The following is a 24,366-nucleotide window of genomic DNA, read 5'->3' on the forward strand; positions in this document are numbered from 1 at the left end:
GTTACTGCGCAGTAATCGAAAATTACTATGCAGTACGGGCTTGTGTCTACATGTGTGTACCCATACTGTGTAGTAACTATGGTGACTCACGCCAATTTGATGCAGGTAGCAAATTTGCACCCAAGTAGTTACTGCGCAGTAAGGCACATAGATAGCTTACTGTGCAGTAACCCTGTGTGTGTGGACTAACCTGGGGCTAAATTTAGTCCCAGGTCAGTCCACACACAGTGTTACTGTGCTGTAATGCCTTTACATGTAGACACCAGTGTAAAAACTGCTTACTGCACAGTAAGTTACTGCGCAGTAAATGCACGTGTAGACACGCCCACAGGATGGCCCAAGCAACTGATTGCTGGAGAGTGCCATTCTTCTGAATAGTATTTACTTTCTAACCACAGTTGAAGAAGGAACTTTACTTTTGAGAGTCTTTCAAAGTTTTGCTTAATTAACTGTAGTCCATGAGTTGAACTTGCAAAGCTGCGGTTAACAGTAGTATGTTTATTAGTTGGTTTGAAATTGTCCCCTGACAAGCAGGTTATGTTAGTCGTTTTGAAAATAATTTGCATCAGTTGTGATCTGTTTTTACTGAACTGCACTTATAATGGTTTTATCTCTTCCAGGTTGTTGCTTTTCTTAGTTTTCCTTGTAGTTCAAATTTTTATGTTTTTCATTCGTCACTACTTGAAAAATGCTGTAGTTCCTCTCAGACTCTCCCCAGATATGTACTTGTTGAAACCTGGACAACAATCTCACAAGTACAAAACAAGTCTCCTCCTTCAGAATGCCACAGGTAGGGCTGAAAAAGACAATACAGGTTTAATGGATGGTTATTGTGCCTTTCATAGCGCAGATTTAATTGTGTCTTTTTAAAGTCTCGATGTTAGGCAATAAAGAATATAGAAAGTAAAGGAAAGTGTAATGTGCATCCTGGAGTTTTTAAGCCTAATCACTGATGGATAGCTGAGATTTCTAAAATGGCAACTGGCCTTTATTTTCCCTAGTTAGTTATGTTGCTGAAAACTAGAATACTGTACATTAATATCCTGTGATGGATTTTTAACCAGCCCAGTCTAATGTCTATCCACATTTAATTAAAAAAATGTGTAGAATCAAGGCTGAGAAATTCTGCGTCCTTTTCTTCCCTTATCTTAGTGGGAGAAGGAAAATCGTGTTCTTAAGAGATCCACTCAAAATATAAGGGTGGGACTTTCAAATTCCCCATCAGGGTGTAGCTATAGGGAAGGCAGCAAGGGTTCTGTTCGGGGGCTACTTGGGGCTACTTCGTGGCAGGTACCCCCAGTACAGGGACCACATCAAGATTTTTGCTTCACCTTTACAGAACCCTATGTATCCTGGTGAGTGCCCAGCCTTAAAAATGGTGGCGGTAGAGTTAGTCCAATGTAGGAAGTTCGCTTTGTTTCAGTTTCCAGTCCAGGCACCTTTGCATTTTGAGGTCTCATGTATTAGAGTCTATGAACCTGTTGTCAGTACTATAAAAATATTGTATGTAACAAATATATGCACAGAATTGATGTATGTTACTACCTCATTTGCCATCCTTCCATACCTGAATCTGTTCTCAAGAATAAAGTTATATTGTGTTAATTAAACTCCACTAAAAATTCTATATATTTAAAATATAGTCATAGTAATCAGTGTGAACTACAGTACATCTTAAGTTGATGAACACCACTAGGATTTCCTTTATTCAACTATTAGCATGGATGCTGAACGAATGAGCTAAAATTGAAACAGGAACAACATTTAAAACATCTGAAGAGTCTTCTGATTTACTTCCCCTCATATTCCTATGGTTTTTCATCGTAGAGATGAATAAATTACTCATTGTATTGATTGAAAATGTGTTCAGAACATTAGTGTAAAGGTTCATCCAACCAGATGCCTTTGTGATGAATAGGTACCCTAGTTTCTTTCTTGTCTCTTTTTAGGATCAGATATTGATGATATCATCAGCTCTCTTGGGAGCCTTAACATACTGACTGAGGTATTCAATAGCAGTGATTATGTGTCAGCAGCTCCGCATACAGCAGCTTTAAACATATATAATTCAGGAAAGGTGAGAAACTCCTTATTTTCTGAAATACGTAACTAAGTTTTTGTGGTGCTGTGCTGGATCTGACTTCTTATATCATTCTTATTTTACTTTAAGATGGTAGCGACCATGTAAATGCATACTCTGCTCCTGAATATTCATTGTGATCTTTAATCTGGGGCTGGTGGCAGAATGGGGCCCGCACCCAGGGGGGCAACAGCAGCATGGAGCTAGGGTGGGCAGGGTGTAGGTGTGAGGGAGGGTGTGGGGCTGTGGGGACCCCTCCCCACTCCCCCCTATGGTGCATAGTCCCCAGGCAGCAGCAGCAGGCAGGGGTGTTTTGGGTGCTCATGCTCAGTGCAGGTGCTGTTGCCCAGTGGCGCACAGCTCTGGCCAGTGCTGTGCATTGCGGCAGGAGCTCAGCCTTGCTGGGCTGCCTCTATCACTGGGACATTCCATCACACGGGTGCATCTCCCGCACTTATGTGCCACCGGAGGCAAGCTCCATGCAGTGGAGCTAGCTGCCTTCCCCACCCCCTGCCGCACAGGTCCCAGGACTCTGCCGGAAGTGGAGGGGAGCCCCAGCCCCTCCTTCCCTGCGGAGTCCCAGGTCCTGCACAGCAGCAGGCGGGGAAGGCAGCTGAGTTCAGCTCATGGAGCTTCCCTTCAGTGGCGCACAAGTGTGGGAGTTCCATGTGTACAACAGTGAGTCCAGGCAATAGAGGCAGCCTGGCCAGGCTGTGTTCCTTGCCGTGATGTGCAGCACTGGCTGGAGCCACGTACTGCACCACAGCAGCACCTGCATCCTAAGATATAACAACTAATACAAGCCTGCTGCTGCCGCCACCACCTACGGGGGCTGCGCACCATAGGGAGAGCGTGCAGGGGTTTCCCCCCCCCCCCCCCCCCCCAAATAATTGCCCGTCCCTGTTTAAAGGGCATGCTAGCAGTAGTTTCTAACAGTTTGAGCAGATTTCTTTAAGTATTTTTTGCTTTTGGGTTCTTAAATATCTCAAATACAAGCCGTAAATGTGCGCATCAAACTCTCTCCTTTCATATTAGACTCTTGCATCTATTTTCAGTTCATTTTATATTCACCTTTTGGACCTCACCAGAATTGGTTGTGCAATCACTATCTAGTATGGGGAAAAAGCTGAATATTTGGGATGCATGGATTAGTGTATAAATGAAAGTATTGTCTTTAGAAACTAGAATATGATTTAATGTAAAAGTGTGTGATAAGACCTGGAGAATATTGGATTGCAGCATTGCTTTTCCATTGCCATCATGAATATTTTTACAGAGTATAAAGTATCTGGAGCTAGTGTTTGCTAGTGGTTTGTAACCAGTTCATTGTAATCAGTTCAGTTCAGTGGTTTGTAGCAGTTCATTTCATTGTCGATCTGTCCAGCTGTTATGCAGCAATAACACTGAAACCTTTTTTTATATTCCCCTGTAGAATTACATATTTGCTGCTGTATTTAACAGTAGTATGGTGCATTCCCTCCCTGTTTTGATGAATGTCATTAGCAACCTGGTTCTCCGCGACTTAAATGTGACTGAGAGCATTCAGATATGGAGCAACCCATTCATTCAAGTAAGTGGAGTTCAGATCAGACACAAATGTCACAGGATTTAATCAAGATCATATAGTTGCAGCGAAATAACAGCAGCAGAATTTCAGTTACATGTGCACGTGTGCTCTGTTCTGTGTGGTTAAGCATTTCTTGAAATGTAAGATCCTTCTTTGAGCAAATAAGAATATGTTGATCTAAATGCAAGGCTGCAAGAAAGTTCTAAGTATAGGCAGTTTAAGGCATAATATATTACTGCCTTTTTTATAATTTAAAGTTTCTCACTTAATGAGATATTGCACATTAAGCACTGTGATTTTGGATTTTAAATCCTCCATCCTCATACATTTTTTTTTTTTTTCTTATGAGTGTAAACATATTATGATATTCAATCCAGGGCACTGTACAAACAGAAAATAGACCCTAGTTAATCAGAGGGATTTGAAATGGAAAATAAGGGAAGATATTAGAATTCAAGTAGGAAAAGAAATGGATGGCAAGTCACAGCTTGTCACTTGCCTGGGTTTGATTAGAAGAACTGTACAGTAAAGCCTTCCTGCAGACTCGCCTCTAAAGGGAGGTAAGATAGCCGTGGGTAAAAAAGAATAATCGAGTTTTTTCCTGTGTCGGGTAGTGTTGGAGCATACACTCAGTTATTTAAGGGTAAAGCTGATGAGTGGTAACTGTTGGGAATGCTGGCAGGATCAAGTCAGCAGGTGATGTTTCATAGGTTGCCAGCTCAGGATAGATGGGAGGTGTATGAGTTGTTGAAGGGGCTTTAAGATAAGGGATGACATTCTACCCGTCAGGGGAGCTAGGATTGCACTGAAGAAGCTGGTATTTAATGTGAAGCTGAAAGAAGTGATAGAATGACTTGAAGTCAGGGTTAACAGGAGTGGGATAAGCTAAAAAAGTCATCTTAGAAGTGTTCTGAATAGACACGAAGGAAACAAGGGTTTTACTAACCAAAACCAGTAAAGAGGAGATAGCAGTAGTCAGATGTTCATGTTTTGAATTACCATATTTTCAAAATGTTCTAAATATATTAATATTATTAACTGGACTGAAATCTGCTCAAAACGTTTCTGTGGGGTTTTTGTGTGTTGCCATTTCAGAATTCTTACTATCATTGAAATGTCCTTTTTTGCAACTAATTCTTGGTCAGTCATGTACATATTACAAATGCATCATTTTTCATATCATTTTTATATTATTTCCATGGCAGACTTGCTGATTAAAGAAATATGTTTTTGTATTAACACACAGGCTGAAAATAAATGTAATGATCATTTAAAGGTATCCAGGTTGTAGCCTTATTGGCCTAGATCATTTTAAAGATTTTTATTCTTATGTAAAGCTGTATCTAATGTGCCATTCTTAGGTACAGCTTTGTACAAGACAAGAGGAAATTATATGTAGAAACTATTTAAAAGAATGGGTGAAAATTCTTGATGTCAGCTCTTACTTCATGATGATGATGAAATCTGGGTCGTTTTTCAGGAAACTGTTGATGCAGTGTTCAAACTAGAACTTTACTTTGAAGCCGTGTTGCTAGGAATCATTGTAACTGGAATTCCACCATATTTTGCGATGGACAATGCAGAAAACCAAAAGGTAATTTGAATTAAAATATGCAGTTTTAGATCTGCTAAAATCTAAGTATCTGAAAAAAAGATTCTGGAATCATTTTGAGAGGATACAACCAGCAGGTAGTAACTAGTTAATGGCTAAGGCACAGTGGTTGGATGGGTTTTTTCTGAAGCACAACAGCTTCAGAACCAACTGACGTATTGAATGTCAATTTTTGAAAGAACTAAAATGTTCCTGTGGGGTTCATAGATGCATATAACCCAAGGATAAATGTGCATGAATTGAATTTCATGCAAGATTCAGTTCTATTTAGCTAAATAGTTGTAGAGATATAAATATGAGCAGAAAACCTGCCTTTTTGCATATGGAAGGAACTGGCTGTTGATTTGGAGCTTTAAATTTGACACTCAAGGCTTCTCATACACAAATGCAAACAAAGCGCACTATCAAAAGCCAATGGAAGTAGAATTGTAGAGGGCCCACAGTCCATGTTCCTGTCTGGTATTCTTTCCCTTTTCCCCCAAACTAACAAAAGAAGTTCTATAACAGATGTGAAACAACTGTCAATACATGCAGTATTTCCCATGACACCTGAAAGTTGCAAGTCAGGAATGGTTCTGTTGAAGATGTTGGAATCCTGCTACTGTAGAGTCAGTGCTCTTTGTGAGCACATTAGGCCTGTTTTTTACTCAGTAATAGAAAAAAAACATCATGGCCACACTTGGCATTTTTTCTCTTACAGATCAAAGCCTACACTCAGCTTAAGATATCGGGCCTTTACCCATCTGCTTACTGGACTGGACAAGCAATCATTGATCTGCCTTTATTTTTCTTTATTCTTGGCTTAATGATAGGAAGCTTATTTGCGTTTCATTATGGTGTTTATTTCTATGTCGGGAAGTTCCTTGCTGTGGTAAGTTTAGTTTTATTTATTCCTCTCTCTTTTCATGAAGGGGCACTTTCAAAGCACCTAGGGTCAGATTCTGTTCCACCTATTAGATGCATCAGCTTGGGTATGTAGTTGTTATTCTGTTTCATGAGTCTATGAAATCTGCTAATACAAAAACTGGATGGGGCCGCTGCTGCCTCGTTGCTTTTTATGATACCCTCTTAAAGGTTAGGTGAGGGGTGTTTAATAAGCAGGGGCACTTATACATATTTAGAACTTAAAATTAGGTGCTAAAGTCCACTTAAATGCCCAGTTGGTAGAATGGAAACTAGTCGATAAAAATACATATGTTTGGAGGGTTTTGAGGAGGAGATGATTTGCTTGCCTTTTTAACACATTATTTTAGTAGAGTTCATCACAGTGAGACTGGTCTTGCTAGCACTGCAAGCTTGTTTATTTGACTGTTTAATGATACACACCACATTTCTCATGCTGAATACAGCATTTCAAAGCATTAATGCACAAAAGATGAATTCAAAAATTGAAATGAACCTCATAGACACTGAACATTTTTATACCAGGTTTGCAGGAAGTAGCATTTTTACTGCATGCATACTTACAAAGTAATACATATTTCTTTTCTTGCAGATCTTCTGTCTTATTGGCTATGCACCTTCAGTTGTGCTGTTCACATACGTGGTTTCTTTCACATTTAAAAAAATTCAAAATACTAGAGAATTTTGGTCATTTATTTTTTCAGTGGTAAGTGATTTCTGGTTAATTTTAAGCATTTCCTAGAGCCCAAATCCATTTCTCTTTTCCAGTTATCATTTGGAAAAGGATTTCCTGATATTTTAAATATTATCATCTACTCAATCTCTTTTTTACATGTAAAAGATGTGCAAGTAAATTACATGAACATAAATATTTTTTTTTTGCTTGATTTCTGTCTCAGCTTATATCTTCACCAAAAACTTTTGAAAATGTGTATTGCCCCTGGAATAAAACAAGCGACACTTGGAGTTAAAGTGCTAAGATTTAGATTCACTTACAAATAGACTCAATTTTTCCCTTTTCCTTGTTTTTTAGGCAGCTTTGGTTTGCACCGTTGTCACTGAAGTGGCTTTCTTCATGGGCTACTATACTGTAACCACTGTTCTTCATTATATCTTCTCCATTTTCATTCCAATCTACCCTCTTATTGGATGCTTGATTTCTTTTATAAAGGTAGGCCCTTGGGGATTTTTTAAATTTCAGTTATCTAGAGCTCTGGCTGGTGGTAGCAAGGTAGTCCACTAATATACAGACATGTTAATGTGGAAGTTTCCATCCATATTGCTCTGTAACATCACCCCATAGCCATTCAGTCAGTTATAGATAGCATCTGGCACTTAAATGGTTTTTTTTTAATTCTTTTTTAACTTCTTTGTGTCAGCAGAATGGTGGTGTGTCAGATACTGAAAAGAAACAAAGATGTTAAATGAAATGTAAATGCAGATTTCTCATGCATCTGTCTGTGCAGTCAAGCTCTCGTTTTGCTTTGGAGATTGTACCATTAGGCGATAGAAGTATTTAGCTTTGTTAGCTTAAAGTTAGGCAAAAGGCAGGACTGTGTTGCAGCTTGCTGACTAAATAAATGCATCTCCAAATTAGATGATAAGCTGCAACTTTGTCCTGTCTTCTCACTAGCTAAACAGAATAATAGGTAGGTTTTGATTTTGGTTCTTCCTATGGCTGTTATGCAGGATTTGACTCCATTACAGTGTTTTAAAAGTAGTACAAATGAGAAATGAATCGGGCCTGCTGTGTATTACTACCATTTTTTAAATCAGTCAGCGGAGAGTAAACGTGCATGTAAAATACGCAGCATCCATTGATTTAATTGTTTAAATATTTGTCACATTGTCAGGTCTCATGGAAAGACCAGCGAAAGAACGAAGAATACCATAATCCAGGGAACAGACTCGTGATAGCAGTTGTAGCAGTAAGCACCAATTGTTTGCTATAAATTGCTAGTTAATTTTCAGTGGAAAGCCACTTCTCAAGGACATTTTTCTTTTGTAAGGTTAAGATTTTATTTACTATTTGTAAAAGGTACTAAATTCGCTATGCAGGAAGCTGCAGCAGTGCAAACTGCTGTTTTAGTGCGATTCAGCCCTACCCTGGGAAGGTAGAAGGTAGTGCTGGTGAGACTATTATTGATCATGATATTATGGTAGTATCTTAGGACAATGAAGAATGGGTCACTTTTTTGCCAGTTGTAGGGCAAATGCAGAGTAGCCCTTGTACCACAAGAGCTGTCATGCAAATAAGACACACGCAAGGTATTCACAAGCAGAGTACACAGTGCGATGGTGCTAGACAGCATTTTGTTCAGTTTCTGTGGTGGTTTGGGAGAAGGGCCAAATGGTGGCAAGTAGTTAAGAGGGATAAGCCAGATGGAAAGGAAGGTGAAGGGAAAGGGGACAAGAAAGCCTCTGTCGGAACTGTGCAAAATCCTTGTCATGTCCCAAAATCTTTTTACAGCTTCTGTGAAGTCTCTGGTGGTTCTTCCCCACAGTATCTGCCCTCCCCCTCAACCCTCCCAAAGCCATGCTGACATGCTATCCATGGCAGACGCACTGTTTAGGTCCTGGGGGAGGGTTTCCACTGTTTCAGGAACCAGCTAGTCCTAGGGACTAGTGTGAGTTCAAATTTACTCATTTGATAAAATTTGAGTAAATAGGCCAAGTTATGGCCTTTACAATGTAATAAAGGTCTCTGCTGCCTGAGGACAGATTGAGAGGAGCCACTAAGAGGAGGAGGTGTCATGTCAGCCTGCTAATCCCCATCCGACATCAGCTTCTTTATAATAACTTTTTCCCCATTATTGTCTTGATATATGGGCTGAAGGGCTGGAAAGCATTACGTAAAGATTCAGTTTGAAATATCCATTTGAAAGCCTTGATTAGTTTGTGGTCATCTTTATTCTGCCTAAAGCCAGACATGTATGGGAGTTGTACTGAAAAGATGTTTAGAGAGAGATCCCTTTTGGTTCTCAGAGCATTGGTTAGTAATACAGTTTTATTGCCTTCGACTTGGTCGTTAACGCTTTCATTCTGGAGAGAGAATTGACTTTATTTGATCTTTCTATCCACTGTAGTCATTCTGGAAAAAAATGATTACTGACAAAAAAGCAATTCCCCAAGCCCTCGGGCATCAAGGGGCTAAAAATGTTTTGACTGATTATAATTGTTGTCTATATTTTATTCTAGCCTTATTTGCAGTGCATACTTTGGCTGCTACTTCTGCGATATCTTGAGGTGAAGAATGGAGGTAGATCAGTAAGAAAAGACCCATTTTTCAGGTCTGTTTGTGTTAACAGACTCTTGTATTGGGTTAAAGAAGCCGTTTCTTTCAGAGGTATTGAGAGTTAAATTGGGGAACGTAACCTATAGCAAAAGATGTATCAAAGATGCCCTTTTCCCACTGTACAAGTATATTAGATTAAAATATACAGATGTTCTTTAATAAAACCTGACTTATTATGTACTGGCTGGCATCTTTATGTTAATACCTATGTAATGTGATGTAGGTTTATTAATTTCTTTAACGTTAAAATGACTATCCTAAAGGTCATTAACTTCAAACTATGAGCCTGCATTTAGGAAATAGCTTAATACTGATTTAAAAAAATAAGCTTTTAATGTTGTTGCGTAAAGATTGATATTTTTCCCCCTGTGTTCAGAAATTATTTTACAGAGGGTAAAATCTGGAAGGTTCCAGAGGTACCACATGATGAAAATGAGGATGAAGATGTAAAGGCTGAGAGGTTGCGAGTCAAAGAAATTCTAACCAGTCAAAACTGTGAGGAGGTAATCCTATAATCATGGTTGAATTGCGCTGGGGCCGTGTGTAATTGGCTCCCATTATTGTCAGCAAATTTAAGTACATCAGATTTGAAATTATAGAACTGAATGCATAATTGGAAATCTAAAATCTAGATACTAGCCTTGTCTTGTCAGTTTGCTATATGAATTTTTTTGTAATATTCAAATACGTGAGTAAGGTTCTGTTTTTCTGTATGTGTTTAATATCGCTTAGTTTTAGTTCCCTTCACATTTCTTGTGTATTAAATTTTTTTCTACTTCCTTTTGTCAGAGCAGTAAAATCTAGAATTTTAAACTTAAGTGTAACTGTGTGCCCTGGTAGTTGGTGCCTTTAGATTTTGGGACAATAGACATTCACACTATAAGTAAGAGCTAGATGCCACATCCTAGTGAGATCAAACCTTGTGGGGAGGAGTCAAGCTGTGCAGTGTCCAAAAACGGTGCTTGGTGTAAGCTTTGAGTCATATTCTGCATCTATTTCACAATGAAAAGTGTCTGAATGTGGATCAGCTGCAGTCAAACCTTTAGATTGGCTTTATAGTGTGTACAGACAGTGGGGATGCCTCCTGTTTACCTCTATAAATGGAGAGCAGTCATACAGAAGTGAAATTATATCTGCTCTTTGGGGCCAGAGTTATGTTTTATAAGATAAGATTCTTTGATACTTACCATGAAAATCCTAATTGAGTGACAAAAATATTTTGATGTTGTACGTTTCTTTAAAAAGTAGTTACTTATTAAACATTAAACAATACATTATCTTTTGCTTTTATTAGAAGCCAGCAATTTTGGTCAGCAGTTTGCATAAAGAATATGACGAAAGGAAAGATTTTCTTCTTAGAAGAAACATAAAGAAGGTCGCGACTAAGCATGTCTCTTTTTGTGTAAAAAAAGGTCTGAGCTAAATTAGTTACTATTTTTTTTTTTCAGGAAAAAACAAACATTTCCCTTTTGTTCTTGAAACTCACAGGCAATATTTTATGTGTCATTTTTATTTTTAAGGAGAAATCCTGGGATTGTTGGGGCCCAATGGAGCAGGGAAAAGCACGGTGATTAACATGCTGGTTGGAGATGTTGAACCAACTGCTGGCCAGGTAGAGTATGATTGTAAACTAAAAAAAAACAACAGATGAGCTTTAATACCTGGTTCAGTTTGGGTTTGGGCCTTGACCCATCTGCTTTAAATATTTTTCTTAATTTTTGTAAGAACACTTGCAAACCTTACGTGAAAATGTTATTGAGGAAGGGCTGGGGGGGGTTTGTCCTCTGCAGGTGCTGATGGGAGATGATTCTTTTGGACCGAACGGTGAAGCGGATTTGATTAAATTTGTGGGATACTGTCCTCAAATAAATCCACTTTGGCCAGATGTTACGTTGCAGGAGCATTTTGAGATTTATGGAGCTATCAAAGGAATGAGTAAAAGTGATGTGAAAGAAGTAATAAAACGGTAAACGTTCATTAAATAGAGCTTTTTATATGCTTTCGCCCTTATTTTCTCTAGGTTTTCCTGAAAATGAAACCATAAAGGTTTTGTCTATCAGACTTAATGGAAAGCGGTTTCAGCAAGAGGGTATCATGGTTTGGAGTGCGAAAAATTCTGCACTGCTGTGGGTGGGTGTTTTTTTGGCAGGGGGGAACTTTATATCGCCTTGAAAATCCAAACCATGCTCACATTTATACAAGTCTAAAGGCAATGTATTATTCTAACTCCCACTTTCAAAGAAAGTATCAGTCAGTTTATAATGATGGTAATATACACTATCCCTGAGAAGTGTCTCCTGTGTTTGTGTGTTTGTGTAGGCAGACAGAAAGTATAGATAGTTAGTTCTTCTCTGGGACTTTGTGGCAAGCAGAACCCTTGTCTCTAGGCTTTTGTGTAACTTTAGCCAAGTCAAGCACCTGCTTTGATTCTGAGGGAAGTTTAAGTGCTTAAATCTGGATGTAGGTCTCAGCTGTAATCTGAGTTTCGCTTTTCCCATCTGAAAAATGGGGAAAACAGGCATGCATTCCTTCATAGGGGTGTTGTGAGGGTATGCGGACTGCAGATGATAAGGCTCTTCAGTAGTCAGTCGGAGAGGGTGGATAAATAATTTCCGTCAGTATTTGCTTAAACTATTTCTTCCCCCATGTGTTTAGTATAAATTAAATTATATGCATCTTCCCTTTTGTCAAATATATCAAAGTGAGAGAGGTTTCTAGATGATGTAAATAATAGGGATGTGCAAAACTTTGGTCCCTGATTCAATTTGGCGGAGATTCGGCCCGATTCGGCGGCCAAATGTCCGAATCGAATCAGAGGACACTTTAATCTCTCTGAATCTAATTGGATCCCTCCAAATAGATTCGGAAAGATTCAGCAATTCGGACATAGACGCAACTTTAAATGTTTTTTCTATGTACCTCTAGGTACCAGGCGGCTTGTGAGTGCTGCGATGCTGGGGCGCATGGAGTGTCCCACATAAGCATGGGGGGCTCCCCAGCGCTCTCAGCAGCAGACCTGGAAGTGGCCCAGAAGCACTTCTAGTCCACTTCCAGGTCCTCTGGCTCAGCAACTGGTGCCTCCTGAGTGTGAGGGGGGGTAGCTGGGGTCCGCCCGTCATCAATCACCAAGCCATGGCATTGCAGAGGGCCCCCCAGCGCGCTGTCCAGCAGACCTGGAAGTGGACCAGAAGTACTTCTGGTCCACTTCCAGGTTCACTGCCAAGCATGTGGCATGCCCCCCACCCCTCTTGAGCTCCTGTGGGATGCTACATCTGCCCTAGCATCGCAGCGTTCACGAAGCTGCGCTGGTACCTCAAGGTACGTAGAAAAAACATTTAAAGCTGTGTCTATGTCTGAATCTCTGATTCTCCGAATCAGCATCGAATCTTCAGATTTGGATTTGGCCGAATCGAATCAGGGACAGTGATCCGAATCAATGAATTGGATTGCTGTCCCCAATTTGGGCCTAATCTGAATCTGAATTGAATAGGGCCCACTTCTCACACCCCTAGTAAATAAGGTAAGATAATTTTAAAAGTCTATTTTGAACAAATTATTTTTAAACCATTTGCAAAAAGGTCTGTAACTATCAAAGAAATCAGTTTTTGATAGCTTTGCAAAAGTTATGATGAGCCCTACCTAGTTTGAAGGTTATTAATATAACAGATGGGTATTATGAGCTTTTCTTAGAAGCTAGTTTATTTAGAGGGCATTCACAATGGTACATAAGATTTACCAATATTATCTCCTGTATGTTTTGCAGTATTGCAAGTGCTCTAGATTTGAAAGAGCATCTACAGAAAACAACGAAGAAGCTTGGAGTGGGAGTTAAACGTAAGGTATGGAGGAGGTTTTAAAAGAAGCTGAATTCAGCATTTTCAGTAAGACTATTCAACAATCATAAAAACCTGCTCTCTCTTTCCTCTCAGTTATGTTTTGCACTAAGTATGCTGGGTAATCCCCAGATTACGTTGCTAGACGAGCCATCTACTGGAATGGATCCCAAGGCCAAACAGCACATGTGGTGAGTATAACGCTGCCCTACCTATAATAGGTGTTTTTACAGTGATTTGTATCATCAGATAATCTAATAATAATAATTTCTTTGTTTTCACAGTAAACTTTGGACTATATCCTGGTTGAACCAGAAAGATTTACTTTTCTTTCCATTCACACATATAAAACCTTGTTATGCAGAACTACCATTCTGTACATTTCAGAGGAAACCTCTTTCCTCCCAGGCCTTTTCCTAACTTGCCCTGGGGCAAAAAGATTTTCCTAATTCAGAACTGGTGATCAGTTTGGTCCCGTGCTTTGTGTGCAAGACGCATCAGCCAAGTCTTTAAAAAAAGAACTCTTTCTACTATATTAGTGAGATGCTTCACCAGTGCAGGTGTGGCCAATCTCTGATACCTCAAGGGAAGCTGGAAAAAAACACTTCTGCATTGTGACGAATTCTTCCTGGCTCTGGCAGAAGCTAGCTGACCCTCTGAAAAATAGGATTTACATTGTCTAAATGACAAGTTGCAAGTATTCTAAATGTGTTCAGGGCACTGCAAGCAGTCCTGATTTCTCTATGGGCCCATGAAAGAAAGGGATGCCCATTTGGCCATTGCAGTTGTTCTGCTCCCCACAAATCCGTCTCTTCCAGGACTTTATTCTGACATTCCAGTTTTATGACCAGTTTCGATCCTCATTTATAAAAAAAATTGCCACAGAAGAAGTATCTTGCTTTTTTTTTTCTCCAAATTGTGGAATTTCCCATCACCACTTCAGGACAGGCAATATTCAGTACTAGACTACTAACAGTTTCCATATGCTTACACAGTATGCCTTAAAAGAGTAAATGTAATATTCAAACAGAAATGTCCCTGGTATTTACCTTTGTTTATTCACATTACTGTGCTCACTTTTTCCCTAGAAGTTGGCAATCTGAAGTTTGGGGCATGGGTCTTGGTTAAAGGGAAAAATCTTCTTCTGCCTTCCAAACAAAAGAAGCTGTATGTTCGATTTGCATGCATATAGCGTGCAAATAAGTGTGGTGATGATGCTCCTGTGAATATCCAGATCTCTGCAAAAGATGGATATTACAGTCTTTTATCCAGAATAATTGAAAGGTTTCAGAAAGTAGAGACCAAGACTTGTGTTAGCTCTTCGTTCTGTGCTGTAAAAAACTGTCTCCAAGGGCTTTGTGTTAATATTTTACTAATATATTTACATGTGACCTGAAAGGTACTTTTTATGTTTTTTTTTTTATAGGAGGGCAATTAGAGCAGCATTTAAAGGCAAAGAGAGAGCAGCTATTCTGACCACTCATTATATGGAGGAGGCTGATGCTGTATGCGATAGAGTAGCAATCCTGATTTCAGGGCAGTTAAGGTACCGTAGACTCTACTAGTTTGTGTGTATTTGGTTTCTTTGGAATGAAAGGAAACATGACTTCTGCCAGCATGCATGTAGTTATTGCCCACACACATATTCGACTTAAACCACTAGCTGAAAAACACAGTTCTTAAAAACTATTGAATTCTGCTCTGCTTTTTTTGCATGATAAATAATAATGTTTTTATCTTTAAAAAAAACTGGTAGGTGTATTGGTACAGTTCAGCATCTGAAGAGTAAATTTGGCAGAGGGTACTTCTTGGAAATGAAATTAAAAGACACTGCAGGAGTTCACCAGATGGAGATGCTTCAAAGGCAGATTTTACACATCTTCCCAAATGCAAGTCGGCAGGAAAGGTAAAATTGACTAAATGCAGCAACAGGCTTCAAAAAGAAAAAATAATACATCCTGCTTTTTTCATCTGTGACTTATACATGATTATACCATGTTAAAAGTCTACGTAAAAATGTTAATAGAGTTTTGGGGACTGAGGGCATTCTTGGAAATGAAGTCATATATTTTTTTTCATTAGAGTTGTTGGTTGTAGTCATATTGGTCTAAGGGCATAGGCTAAGAAGGGTCTCCCTATGCCTGAAGTAGGGTGTTTGTGCCCACAAGCTTGTAGAAAACAATTTTCTGTCACATTTCAGTCTTGCCCAGGCTACAAAATGTGGATATAACTTAACACTTCTCAAACAACTGTGTCAGCTGTGTATTTCAAGGAGCAAAGCTTTGATTTAATCCTTTTTAAAAAGGACACAACTCCAGACAGTTGGGAGATATTTGGATTCACTCACTAAAGAGAAATTCTGATCAGTAAGAATACAGCAGATGACTGAATCTCAGGTGCTGAGGAGGGTGGATCTGTAGCATTGAAGGAGTTTTAGAAAAAATCCTGGTAGGTGCAGCTGGTCTTGGTTTCTGTCAGGGATGGAACATTTTAGATGCTCTCATCTGAAGTGGTAAACCCTGTTTTCCTAGGTAACTCATGGTTAAACTGAACTGCTTTGCATGTTTCTAAAAAAAAATACATATTCATGCAAAAGTTCTTGTTTTTTGCTTTTAGCATCTTTAATCAAGGGAAAGCTCATTCTGTGTCTTGTTTTTCAGTTTTTCCTCCATTTTAGCATTTAGAATACCAAAAGAAGATGTACAGTCACTTTCACACTCCTTCTCTAAACTGGAGGAAGGTAAGTATCTGGCAGGCAAGTAAATCATTTTGTCTACCACAAACCTGTTAATTTTACTCTCCCTGATAGTGCATCCCATATAGCTTTACTCTCCCCCTCCCCCCCCCAACTCCTCTCCACCCACTTCACCAATCTCTCTCCAAAATTCAATTATGTTAGTCTTCAAAAATGTATAGGGATCATGACTCCAAGAACTCTCCCCTTTTAATCCTTCCCCCTTATAACATATTTTGTATAATCCTACCATACTGGTATCTGTAGGTAAATATAACTAGCCAGGCTTCTCTGCAGAGTGTCTTACTGAAGACTGAGAGTATGGCTGCATGCTGGGGTCCCCTTAGACCTCTGTATCTTGCAAAGAACAAAAAGCTCAAGGATTTGGGGACCTTGATGTTATAAGGTCCCAAATAATCTTCTTCAGGAAGAGCAGTGGTTGGGGAGAGATTCTCAGAAACAGAACAGTAGTGGGAGTGAGGTATCTATATGGGTGAGTGTTTTGATGAGTTTATTCCTATGATTAGAGTTTAAAAAGCTTCCAAAAACCTGCAGGTAGATGCTTTATACCAAAGAGCTACCTTACTGCCACTGGACTGATGATGCTTGTAGAAATTATTATTCATCTCTATTTTAGTTCCTGGTCTAGGTTTCCTTCCTTCTTCTCACACAGGAGAATGGAGATAGTAATCAGAGAGCTGAACTAGTTGGTCTTAGACAGCATCTTCATAACTGGAAAGCTGCTTTGTGCTCTTAGAGGAGTCAGCAGTAAATATTTAAAATACAGCTTTGATTTTCAGGTCTTTGATAACTGTCTGAAACTTGCATTTTTTCTACTTGTTTAAACAGCAAAACATGCTTTCAATGTTGAGGAGTACAGCTTTTCTCAAGCCACACTGGAACAGGTATGTGAAAGGCCATGTTATTTCATAAATGAAAATAAATTCTATCCTGTAGAAAATAATTACAGTAAAAGCTGCGCTATCCAGCACCTTACAAGCCGACATGCTCTATTAACAGGCTTGTAAGTGAAAAGCGAAACCAGAAGTGTCCACCATGGCACTTCCGGTTTCGCTGAGCCCCCATGGCCCGGGGCAAAGCAGCCTGCGCTGCCGAGCCCCCATGGACTGGGGCACAGCAGCTTGCGTGAGGTCCCCCTCCCTGTTCCTTGGGACCCGCAGGAGGGACAGCGATGCAGCGGGTGGGGCGGTGACACGCCGGATGCGGTGGGAGAGGCGGTGGCCCAAACAGGCAAAGACTCCTGTTCAGGCCGCTCAGTTAACCAGCATATTTTGTTATCTGGCATCCTCCGTTCTCCATTGGGTGCCAGATAACAAAGCTTTTTCTGTATATTGGATAAAAGTTTTGAATGATCATTTTCAAAAAAATCTGTTGAGCACATAGGAACATGTGTCCCATGGGTTTCAAAAAGGAAGAAAGAAAACTGAAATCAAAAACAAGCAACAGAAGTAGTGATGATTAGAACAAAACAAATCAGTATTGCAGAGTATTTCTAGTAAGTCAACATATTTGATGTGCCTGTGATTTGCGGCATCATAGGCCTGGGCCGATAGGACAAACCTAGGACTTGTTCTCAGCCTGGATAGTCCGGAGCTTGTGGTTTCTTTAGGTTTCAGCAGAGCTTGCCCCTAAAGTTCTTAAGTTCTTGTGCTCAAGGGTTGGCACATGTGTTCCAGGTGCTGAAGCTGTCTTTTGTGATGTGAGGCCATGACTATTTCAGTGGACACATCGCTGCTTGCAGTTTGAATACCCTCGCACTGAACATACAGTACTCATGCCATTTTTGTCCTTTTTAGGTTTTTGTGGAGCTTGCCAAAGAGCAAGAGGAGGAAGATAACAGTTTGGGAACCTTAAACAGCACGCTCTGGTGGGAAAGAACACAAGAAGATAGAGTCATTTTTTGAACTCTTGAGCATTATAGGATTTAATTGATTTACTGTTCATACCTTTTCACATGTGCTGAGCACAAAAACAAGTGGAAGTGTGGAAAAAAAATCAGATTTAGGAGGGAAAAAATGTAGATTTGGAAACAGTGACACTCCAGTTTTCACCTTCCTGGCCTTTAGAGATCATTATAAAAGGGGATGAATTCATTTTGAGGACTGACATTGCAAGTTTCAAACTCCTCATCCATCATCATTCTGTTCTCTCTTTTGAACTGGGAGTGGTAGATGACAGTCTATTTCTTCATAATTTCCTGTCGATTCTGGTTAGTTTGTCCTCTATTTTCCTAGTAATTCAACTCATGAGCTGGCTCAGCCAGTTGGCATGTTACATTGCTGTCAAGTGTGGTTATTATCCAGATTTTGAGTTTTGTCCAATGTAATGACTTCTGCACTGCTTAGCTTCTTTTCGAAAGATACCTCAGAAGTTTGGGACCCCACAAGTCATGAGTGCGAGCACTAGAAAAGGGGGCTGGCCAAGCATGTAAAGCATGGCAGATGCAGGCAAAAGTGCAGTGGAAATTAGTGACATGTCTTGACTTAAGCATCTACATCTGTGCATTTACTTCAAGCTATGGACAGAAATTACACATGAACTGGTATAAGTGATCTGAAACTGATTTAAATCTGTAACACAACAGAAGCTCAGTGGACATAAACGGCTTTCAAAATGGCCGAAACTGGCGTAAGATAAACCTGGATGGAAGTCAGACTTAACTGATTTAGGTTAAATCAGTTTATTGAACGTCTGTCCCAGATCCCCTCCAGATACAAGTTAATTCACAGTCCCCCAGCATCCCATGATGCTTTGCACCTCCCCTGCAACCCTCCCTGCTTGCAGGGTAGACAAGCTACATGGTCTGCTCCAGCAGAACAGGAAGACATGCTCTAGCACCCTGCACCTACCCCAGCTTCCGGCCTGAGCCGTTGCAGGCATGTGACTGCATTTCCAGAATCAAAAGTAAATGTCTGTTCACTTGCTTATCAGTTCAGTATAGACAGCTTAGACTAACCTGCGAAGACTGAATCGATTCAGCCTCGGGCTTTTTGACCTTCTGTACTTAGCATTAAGGCCTGTCAAATTCAGGGCCTTAATTGCTTGACAGAACACCTGTAAACTTTGTCACCTCCGGGTAAAGTTCCTTATAAACTACATTGCAGTGCTAAATTTGAGCTACTAAAAATTTAGCTACTAAAATTAATTATATAAGATGATGCTGATTAGTTCAATATAAATTATTTGAATGCTACTGAATACTGGCCATGTCTATATGAGATGCTTACTGTGTAGTGTCTCGTTACTAATGCGTAGTGGTGTCACCGGACACGAGCCATGATGCGATGCTGCTGCACAGTAGTAACAAGCTATTGTGCATTAGTAACAAGCTGCTGCTCAGCAAGAGTCACTAGGCAACTGCTGGGACACTACTACGCAATAATGCCAGTTACTGCACAGTCATTTAATACTCTGGTATGCAAGTACTAAATGACTGCGCAGTGACAACTGCACAGTGGGTGTCTCATGTAGACATGCCCACTGACCCCTAAAAGTCTGAATGATAAGCTGATTTACAAATCCTTATTTTACTCCTTGGAAAACCAGATCTCAGGTCAAATTTCCTTATCCAAAATAATCTGTCTGGCAAAACAAAACAGCGTCAATAGGACAAGGACCCAGTTGTGCTTGGCACTGTGCAAGCTTGAAACCATGCTATCTGTCTGAGCTAAATCCTACTTTTTCCGATTGTTCTTTGCCCCCTTTGGGGCTAGTACATCTCCAGCTGATTACTAATCACATGATCTACAGTATAAGATGACAGGCACAGCTATCACTTAACAAAAAGCTTGCTTAAAAGAGGCCATTTTGCTTTGAAGTCACAAAAATATTGTACTCATCACTAAACAGGGCATAAATAATATAGCAAATTTATCTTGGTATCCAGTCAACGTAAACATGTTCACATATCAATACAATATGGCATGTGATTACTGTTATGTATCTATTTATTGCAAATTGGCAGGTGTAATTTGAGTTGTGTTACTTTATCGGAGTGCATAAACATTTATAATGCATGTGTGTGTGTGTGTAAGTTTAAATGGGGTTTGCAAGGTCAGATAGGCTCTTTTTGCTTCGTAAAACTGAAGATAAAATATCTTTATGGTTCTTGAAGAAATGTGAACGTTTCTAGTTACGGTTGTTTAAAGCAGCATAACTAGTTATTTTTATTGGCTTCCAACTTCACATGTTCTATCACATATTCAAGAGGTAATTATTTAAATGTGGTAACTTTTTAATAGTGAATTTACAGGGGCACGCACCAGTATTTTCTAATCTATCTTTGTTGCAATAGTAATGACGCAACAGGATTGTCCGTAACTTTCTTATTAGTAATTCTCGTACTTTCCCAAACCTGAAAGAATAAGCTCTAAATACATAGTCTTGTCACTCATAATGATACTTTTCTTTAGTGTCTTGCAAATTCTTTTCTGATAAGAGCAGGCATGTAGTTCATCTTTAGCTGCAGGAGGAAACATTCATCTTATTTTGTGACATTAAATCTAAAGATTGTTGAAAATATCACAATGCATTGTTGTGTAATTCAGTTTCATAATCTACAACTCTAATTTTAAACAACATTTATCATTATAGAATCATGAATTGAAATTCATTTCATATAAACTTGTATTGTCTACACATCTGAAGACACTAGCTACGTGAAGTTGTATCAATTATTCATGGTTATATCAAGATTAGAAAATACCTATCTTTTTTCATTCCGTATGTGTCCAGACTTAAAATTATGATATTACCTGTGATTTAGATTCCCCACCCCCCACGCTCCCACAATTGTTGGGCAATAAGTCATGTATTGCTTGTGCAAAATTGATGACATTTTTAAAGGCCTAGTCGCATATTGGTATCAATGCCGATCTTGTAATTGAATCCAGTATGAGCAGGGATTAACCTCTATGTGTACGTTTTTTGCCTCTTTCTTTGTAACTCTAGTATCGCTTATGTGGATTTTGCCACGGATGCCACTTGGATCTTTGTCCTGCATGGTACTGAGATGCATTTACTCAGGGAGAGTGGAGGGCTTTCAGTACCTTACAGGACCTACTCTGCAGCCAGTCTATCTCTCTGGATACGTGGAGATGTAACATAATGTAACCTACTGTAAAACTCTGTTTTATTTTGAAGAAAAATGCAAGTGCTGAATTGATTGCACAGACATGCAGGCTCTAATTCCAGTAGCAGTCTCAGAGTGAAGCTTTCCTGTGGAAAAGCTGGGCCAAATCTGGCACTTATCTCGGTGTGATCCTACTGGTATATTTTATTTAACATTTATATTGTGGTAGCACAAAAAGGCCAACCAGAATTAGGGCCCACTGCTGGAGGTTGTACAGACGTATCATAAATGAGGGTCCATACCGTAAGGAGTCTCCCATTGACTGCGGTCAGTTGACTGAGTTGTGCTGATGTGACAAAGAGCCACATTTTAATCAGTTTTAATTAGAGGAAAGTTCCACTGTGGTTATAATAAGGGTGGAGTTGAAAATAAGCACCAGATCTTATGGATTCTTGTATGCATTATCTTCTTTGCCTATTTTACTCCTTTGTTTCCTGTACAGCTGTGTAACATCCCATCTACTGGCATCCATTGCATTTTATCTCCAAGTTTGTAACTGCTAACATTATATTCAGACCTTTACACTTGGTAACTCAGGAGCCCAGTAAGTCATAGACACCTTTCTACTGATCTCAATGTACATTAAATATGGCTCATACCTCTTATATTCCGTCATTTCAGCAAACCATGAGGAATAAGCTCTATGTCCTGTTGATTAGATAACACACAACAGTTATGCTTTGCATCTGACCAACATGCCTTCTACCTTTTGCTTTTCATATCACCCTAAAGTTATTTTATGTAGTAAGTTTTAATTCTATTTTTCTATCTGTAGGGTTCTAATACTTTTCATAGATTTCATAGACGTTAGAGTTTGAAGGGACTTCGAAGATTGTCAAGTCCAGGCCCCTTCACTGTGATGGTCTTGATTACTGTCAGGAATTTGTAGCTGGTGTTTCATTTCTTTCATGTTCACCATACATCACTTTTGGAATAGAACAGATGTCCTTTACTCTTTGGTATGGCCCCATTTCAACATATGTCAGCTGTCAGTAGCTAACATAAAAGCTTCAGGAAAAAATACTTTCCTGAACCAAGTGAAAAATTAAAGCATTATTGAATCTCTCCAAAGAATCATAGGTGAGAGGTTTGGGGGAGGGCATTTCTGGGCCATTAACCTGTTGTTTTGCCCTTGGGACTAATCTGAAATTTGTCTTCCAAGGAGCAAGTTATTTTCTCTTAGACTATGGAGGTCAAATTCCATTGTCTGCCTGTCTGTCTTTAATCTGTGTGACTTAATCTTGACTATCATATTTCTCTGAGTTTTGGTATTTTTTTTTTTTTTCAAACAACAAAGTACCCCAAATTGTAGGAGTCCTTGTTGACTTCATTTTTTGCTCAATCTCTAAATTCATGTTCCTATTGTCATTTCCATCTACCAGCTGTGTTCACAATTATTCCAACAAGGTACAGCCTGTTAATTAATGTGCATTTTCTATTTCCTTCTTAATTTAGGACAGTCTCTGTACCTAGTTTTGATCTTTCTGTTATGTTTGACACCACTCATCAATTGGATTCTCTTTCATTTATACTGGCTGTGAATCTACTGTCTGCCAAACCATTTTGTAGTCTCATAGCATTTCTAGCCAGATATTATTGATGTATCTTTTCCAATAGGTTCCTGTTTTCTAACAGGTTCATCATTATCTAACTTTTCTATTGGGACCATTTTAAAAGCTTTACTAAAATCTAGATATATTCTGCCCAGTACTGCTTACAATAGAATTAACCCTGTTTGTGGCCACTTGGTATTTAAAAAGATAAGTGAGCATAAATTAGACCCGGAGAGTCCACTGCATCCTTGGCTTTGTGTTTCATATTGTTTGAACATTACACAAAATGTTGATCAAAGACATCCCAAGTTCTTTCATATCTTAGAAAGAGTGCACCAGATTGGTGCAGCAGGCCTCTTAGCTTACAAGAATGGAGAAGCAAAAAAATAATAATTCAAAGATCAAATAGATTGAAATAAGTTGGTACAATTGATACCAACAAAGCTTTGCGGACAAAACCTTACATTTGAGCCCTGTGTTCTGTTTTATTATATTTTTTCATGCTATTTAGGAACTATAAATAATAAATGGAACCCAAACTGTATATAACTGAGAGACATTTTGACTTGGAGGATCACTAGGATTGGGAGTGGGGTAGATTCTTGCTCAAGTTGTCACCCAGGAATTTAACCTCTTTATGCCACAGCTTTTCCCAACTGTAAAACGGGTCTAATCATTCCTGCCTACTTCGCAGGGGTGTAGTGAGGATTAATTAATGCATATGAAAACCTTAAAGATAAATTTACTTAAATAGTAGTAGTATATGGATGTATTTTTGTATGGGATATTTAATAACTCAGTTTTTGCTCACATTATCATGAGAAATCCATATTTTTAAAATGGCGTTATACAGTTAAGTATAGCCTATTAACTATCTGATGCATGCTATGGTCTTTAGGACTGGCATACAAGATACATTTTATCTAAATGTTAGCATTCTTTTAATACTCATCCCAATATGACAGCCATGTACTTGATGAGGTATTTATGATTAATTTTATACATGGATAGTTTTCTTTTATCACTTTTCTGTATCTGTAAAGTGACCAGAAATTATTTTTTCTTTTTTCCAGAAGAAAGTGCTATTGAAATAAAGATGGATTGGATTGTTCATACTCTTGTTTCCGTAATATGTTTCTGCTGTACTACACATAAGGAACAAGGGGTAAAATGACCAAGTCCCACTGAAGGTCTATAGGACTGTACCTCCAAAGTCATTTAGATATAATCAGTGATTTAAACAATGCGATGTAAAACTCTTGGTAGGAAGGGCCAATCTGAAGAAGGAATTGGTTCTAGATGTCATGTTTTCTGAGTGTATCTAACCAACAGAGTATGGTAAATAGACTTGTATAAATATCACCACTATGTTCTTGTCAGAATGAGGCCTACGAAGTGGGCTGAATGCATTTTTGTGCGATGACTGTTGATGACAACTTGTTGCCGTTAAGAGACTTAAGTGGAGTTTGTTTGGTTCCTGGAGCCTGACCCAGCTTTGTCAGATGAGTGCTGAGTTGCTCCTATCAAGGGGGTTTTGAGCATACACAGAAGCAGAGTTTGAGGCCCCTGGAGAATCTGGAGACCAGGTGAGGTGCTGCAAAGTGTTACACTCCTCCAGGGCTGCTTAGCACTTGAGT

The 24,366-nt window shown here is 39.2% G+C and overlaps 1 protein-coding gene across 4 annotated transcripts in view; it reads left to right on the forward strand.

The window, feature by feature from the left end:
• Positions 1–23,844, forward strand: part of ABCA5 (ATP binding cassette subfamily A member 5) — a 50,786-nt gene extending 26,942 nt beyond the window's left edge. For all 4 annotated transcript variants that reach the window (XM_019494251.2, XM_019494253.2, XM_019494252.2 and 1 more), the window contains 20 exons: positions 621–790; positions 1,950–2,077; positions 3,513–3,650; positions 5,128–5,241; positions 5,960–6,130; positions 6,755–6,868; positions 7,196–7,333; positions 8,016–8,090; positions 9,361–9,452; positions 9,834–9,960; positions 10,752–10,869; positions 10,978–11,069; positions 11,248–11,423; positions 13,221–13,296; positions 13,387–13,481; positions 14,717–14,836; positions 15,047–15,196; positions 15,951–16,030; positions 16,874–16,929; positions 17,842–23,844. In XM_019494251.2, coding sequence (XP_019349796.1) covers positions 621–790; positions 1,950–2,077; positions 3,513–3,650; positions 5,128–5,241; positions 5,960–6,130; positions 6,755–6,868; positions 7,196–7,333; positions 8,016–8,090; positions 9,361–9,452; positions 9,834–9,960; positions 10,752–10,869; positions 10,978–11,069; positions 11,248–11,423; positions 13,221–13,296; positions 13,387–13,481; positions 14,717–14,836; positions 15,047–15,196; positions 15,951–16,030; positions 16,874–16,929; positions 17,842–17,949 — 2,338 coding nt within the window. In that variant the 3' untranslated portion in view covers positions 17,950–23,844. The remainder of the gene's footprint in view (positions 1–620; positions 791–1,949; positions 2,078–3,512; positions 3,651–5,127; positions 5,242–5,959; positions 6,131–6,754; positions 6,869–7,195; positions 7,334–8,015; positions 8,091–9,360; positions 9,453–9,833; positions 9,961–10,751; positions 10,870–10,977; positions 11,070–11,247; positions 11,424–13,220; positions 13,297–13,386; positions 13,482–14,716; positions 14,837–15,046; positions 15,197–15,950; positions 16,031–16,873; positions 16,930–17,841) is intronic.
• Positions 23,845–24,366: the final 522 nt, after the last annotated feature.

This window comes from Alligator mississippiensis, chromosome 8 (assembly GCF_030867095.1).
Source record: "Alligator mississippiensis isolate rAllMis1 chromosome 8, rAllMis1, whole genome shotgun sequence".
Lineage (NCBI taxonomy): Eukaryota > Metazoa > Chordata > Crocodylia > Alligatoridae > Alligator > Alligator mississippiensis.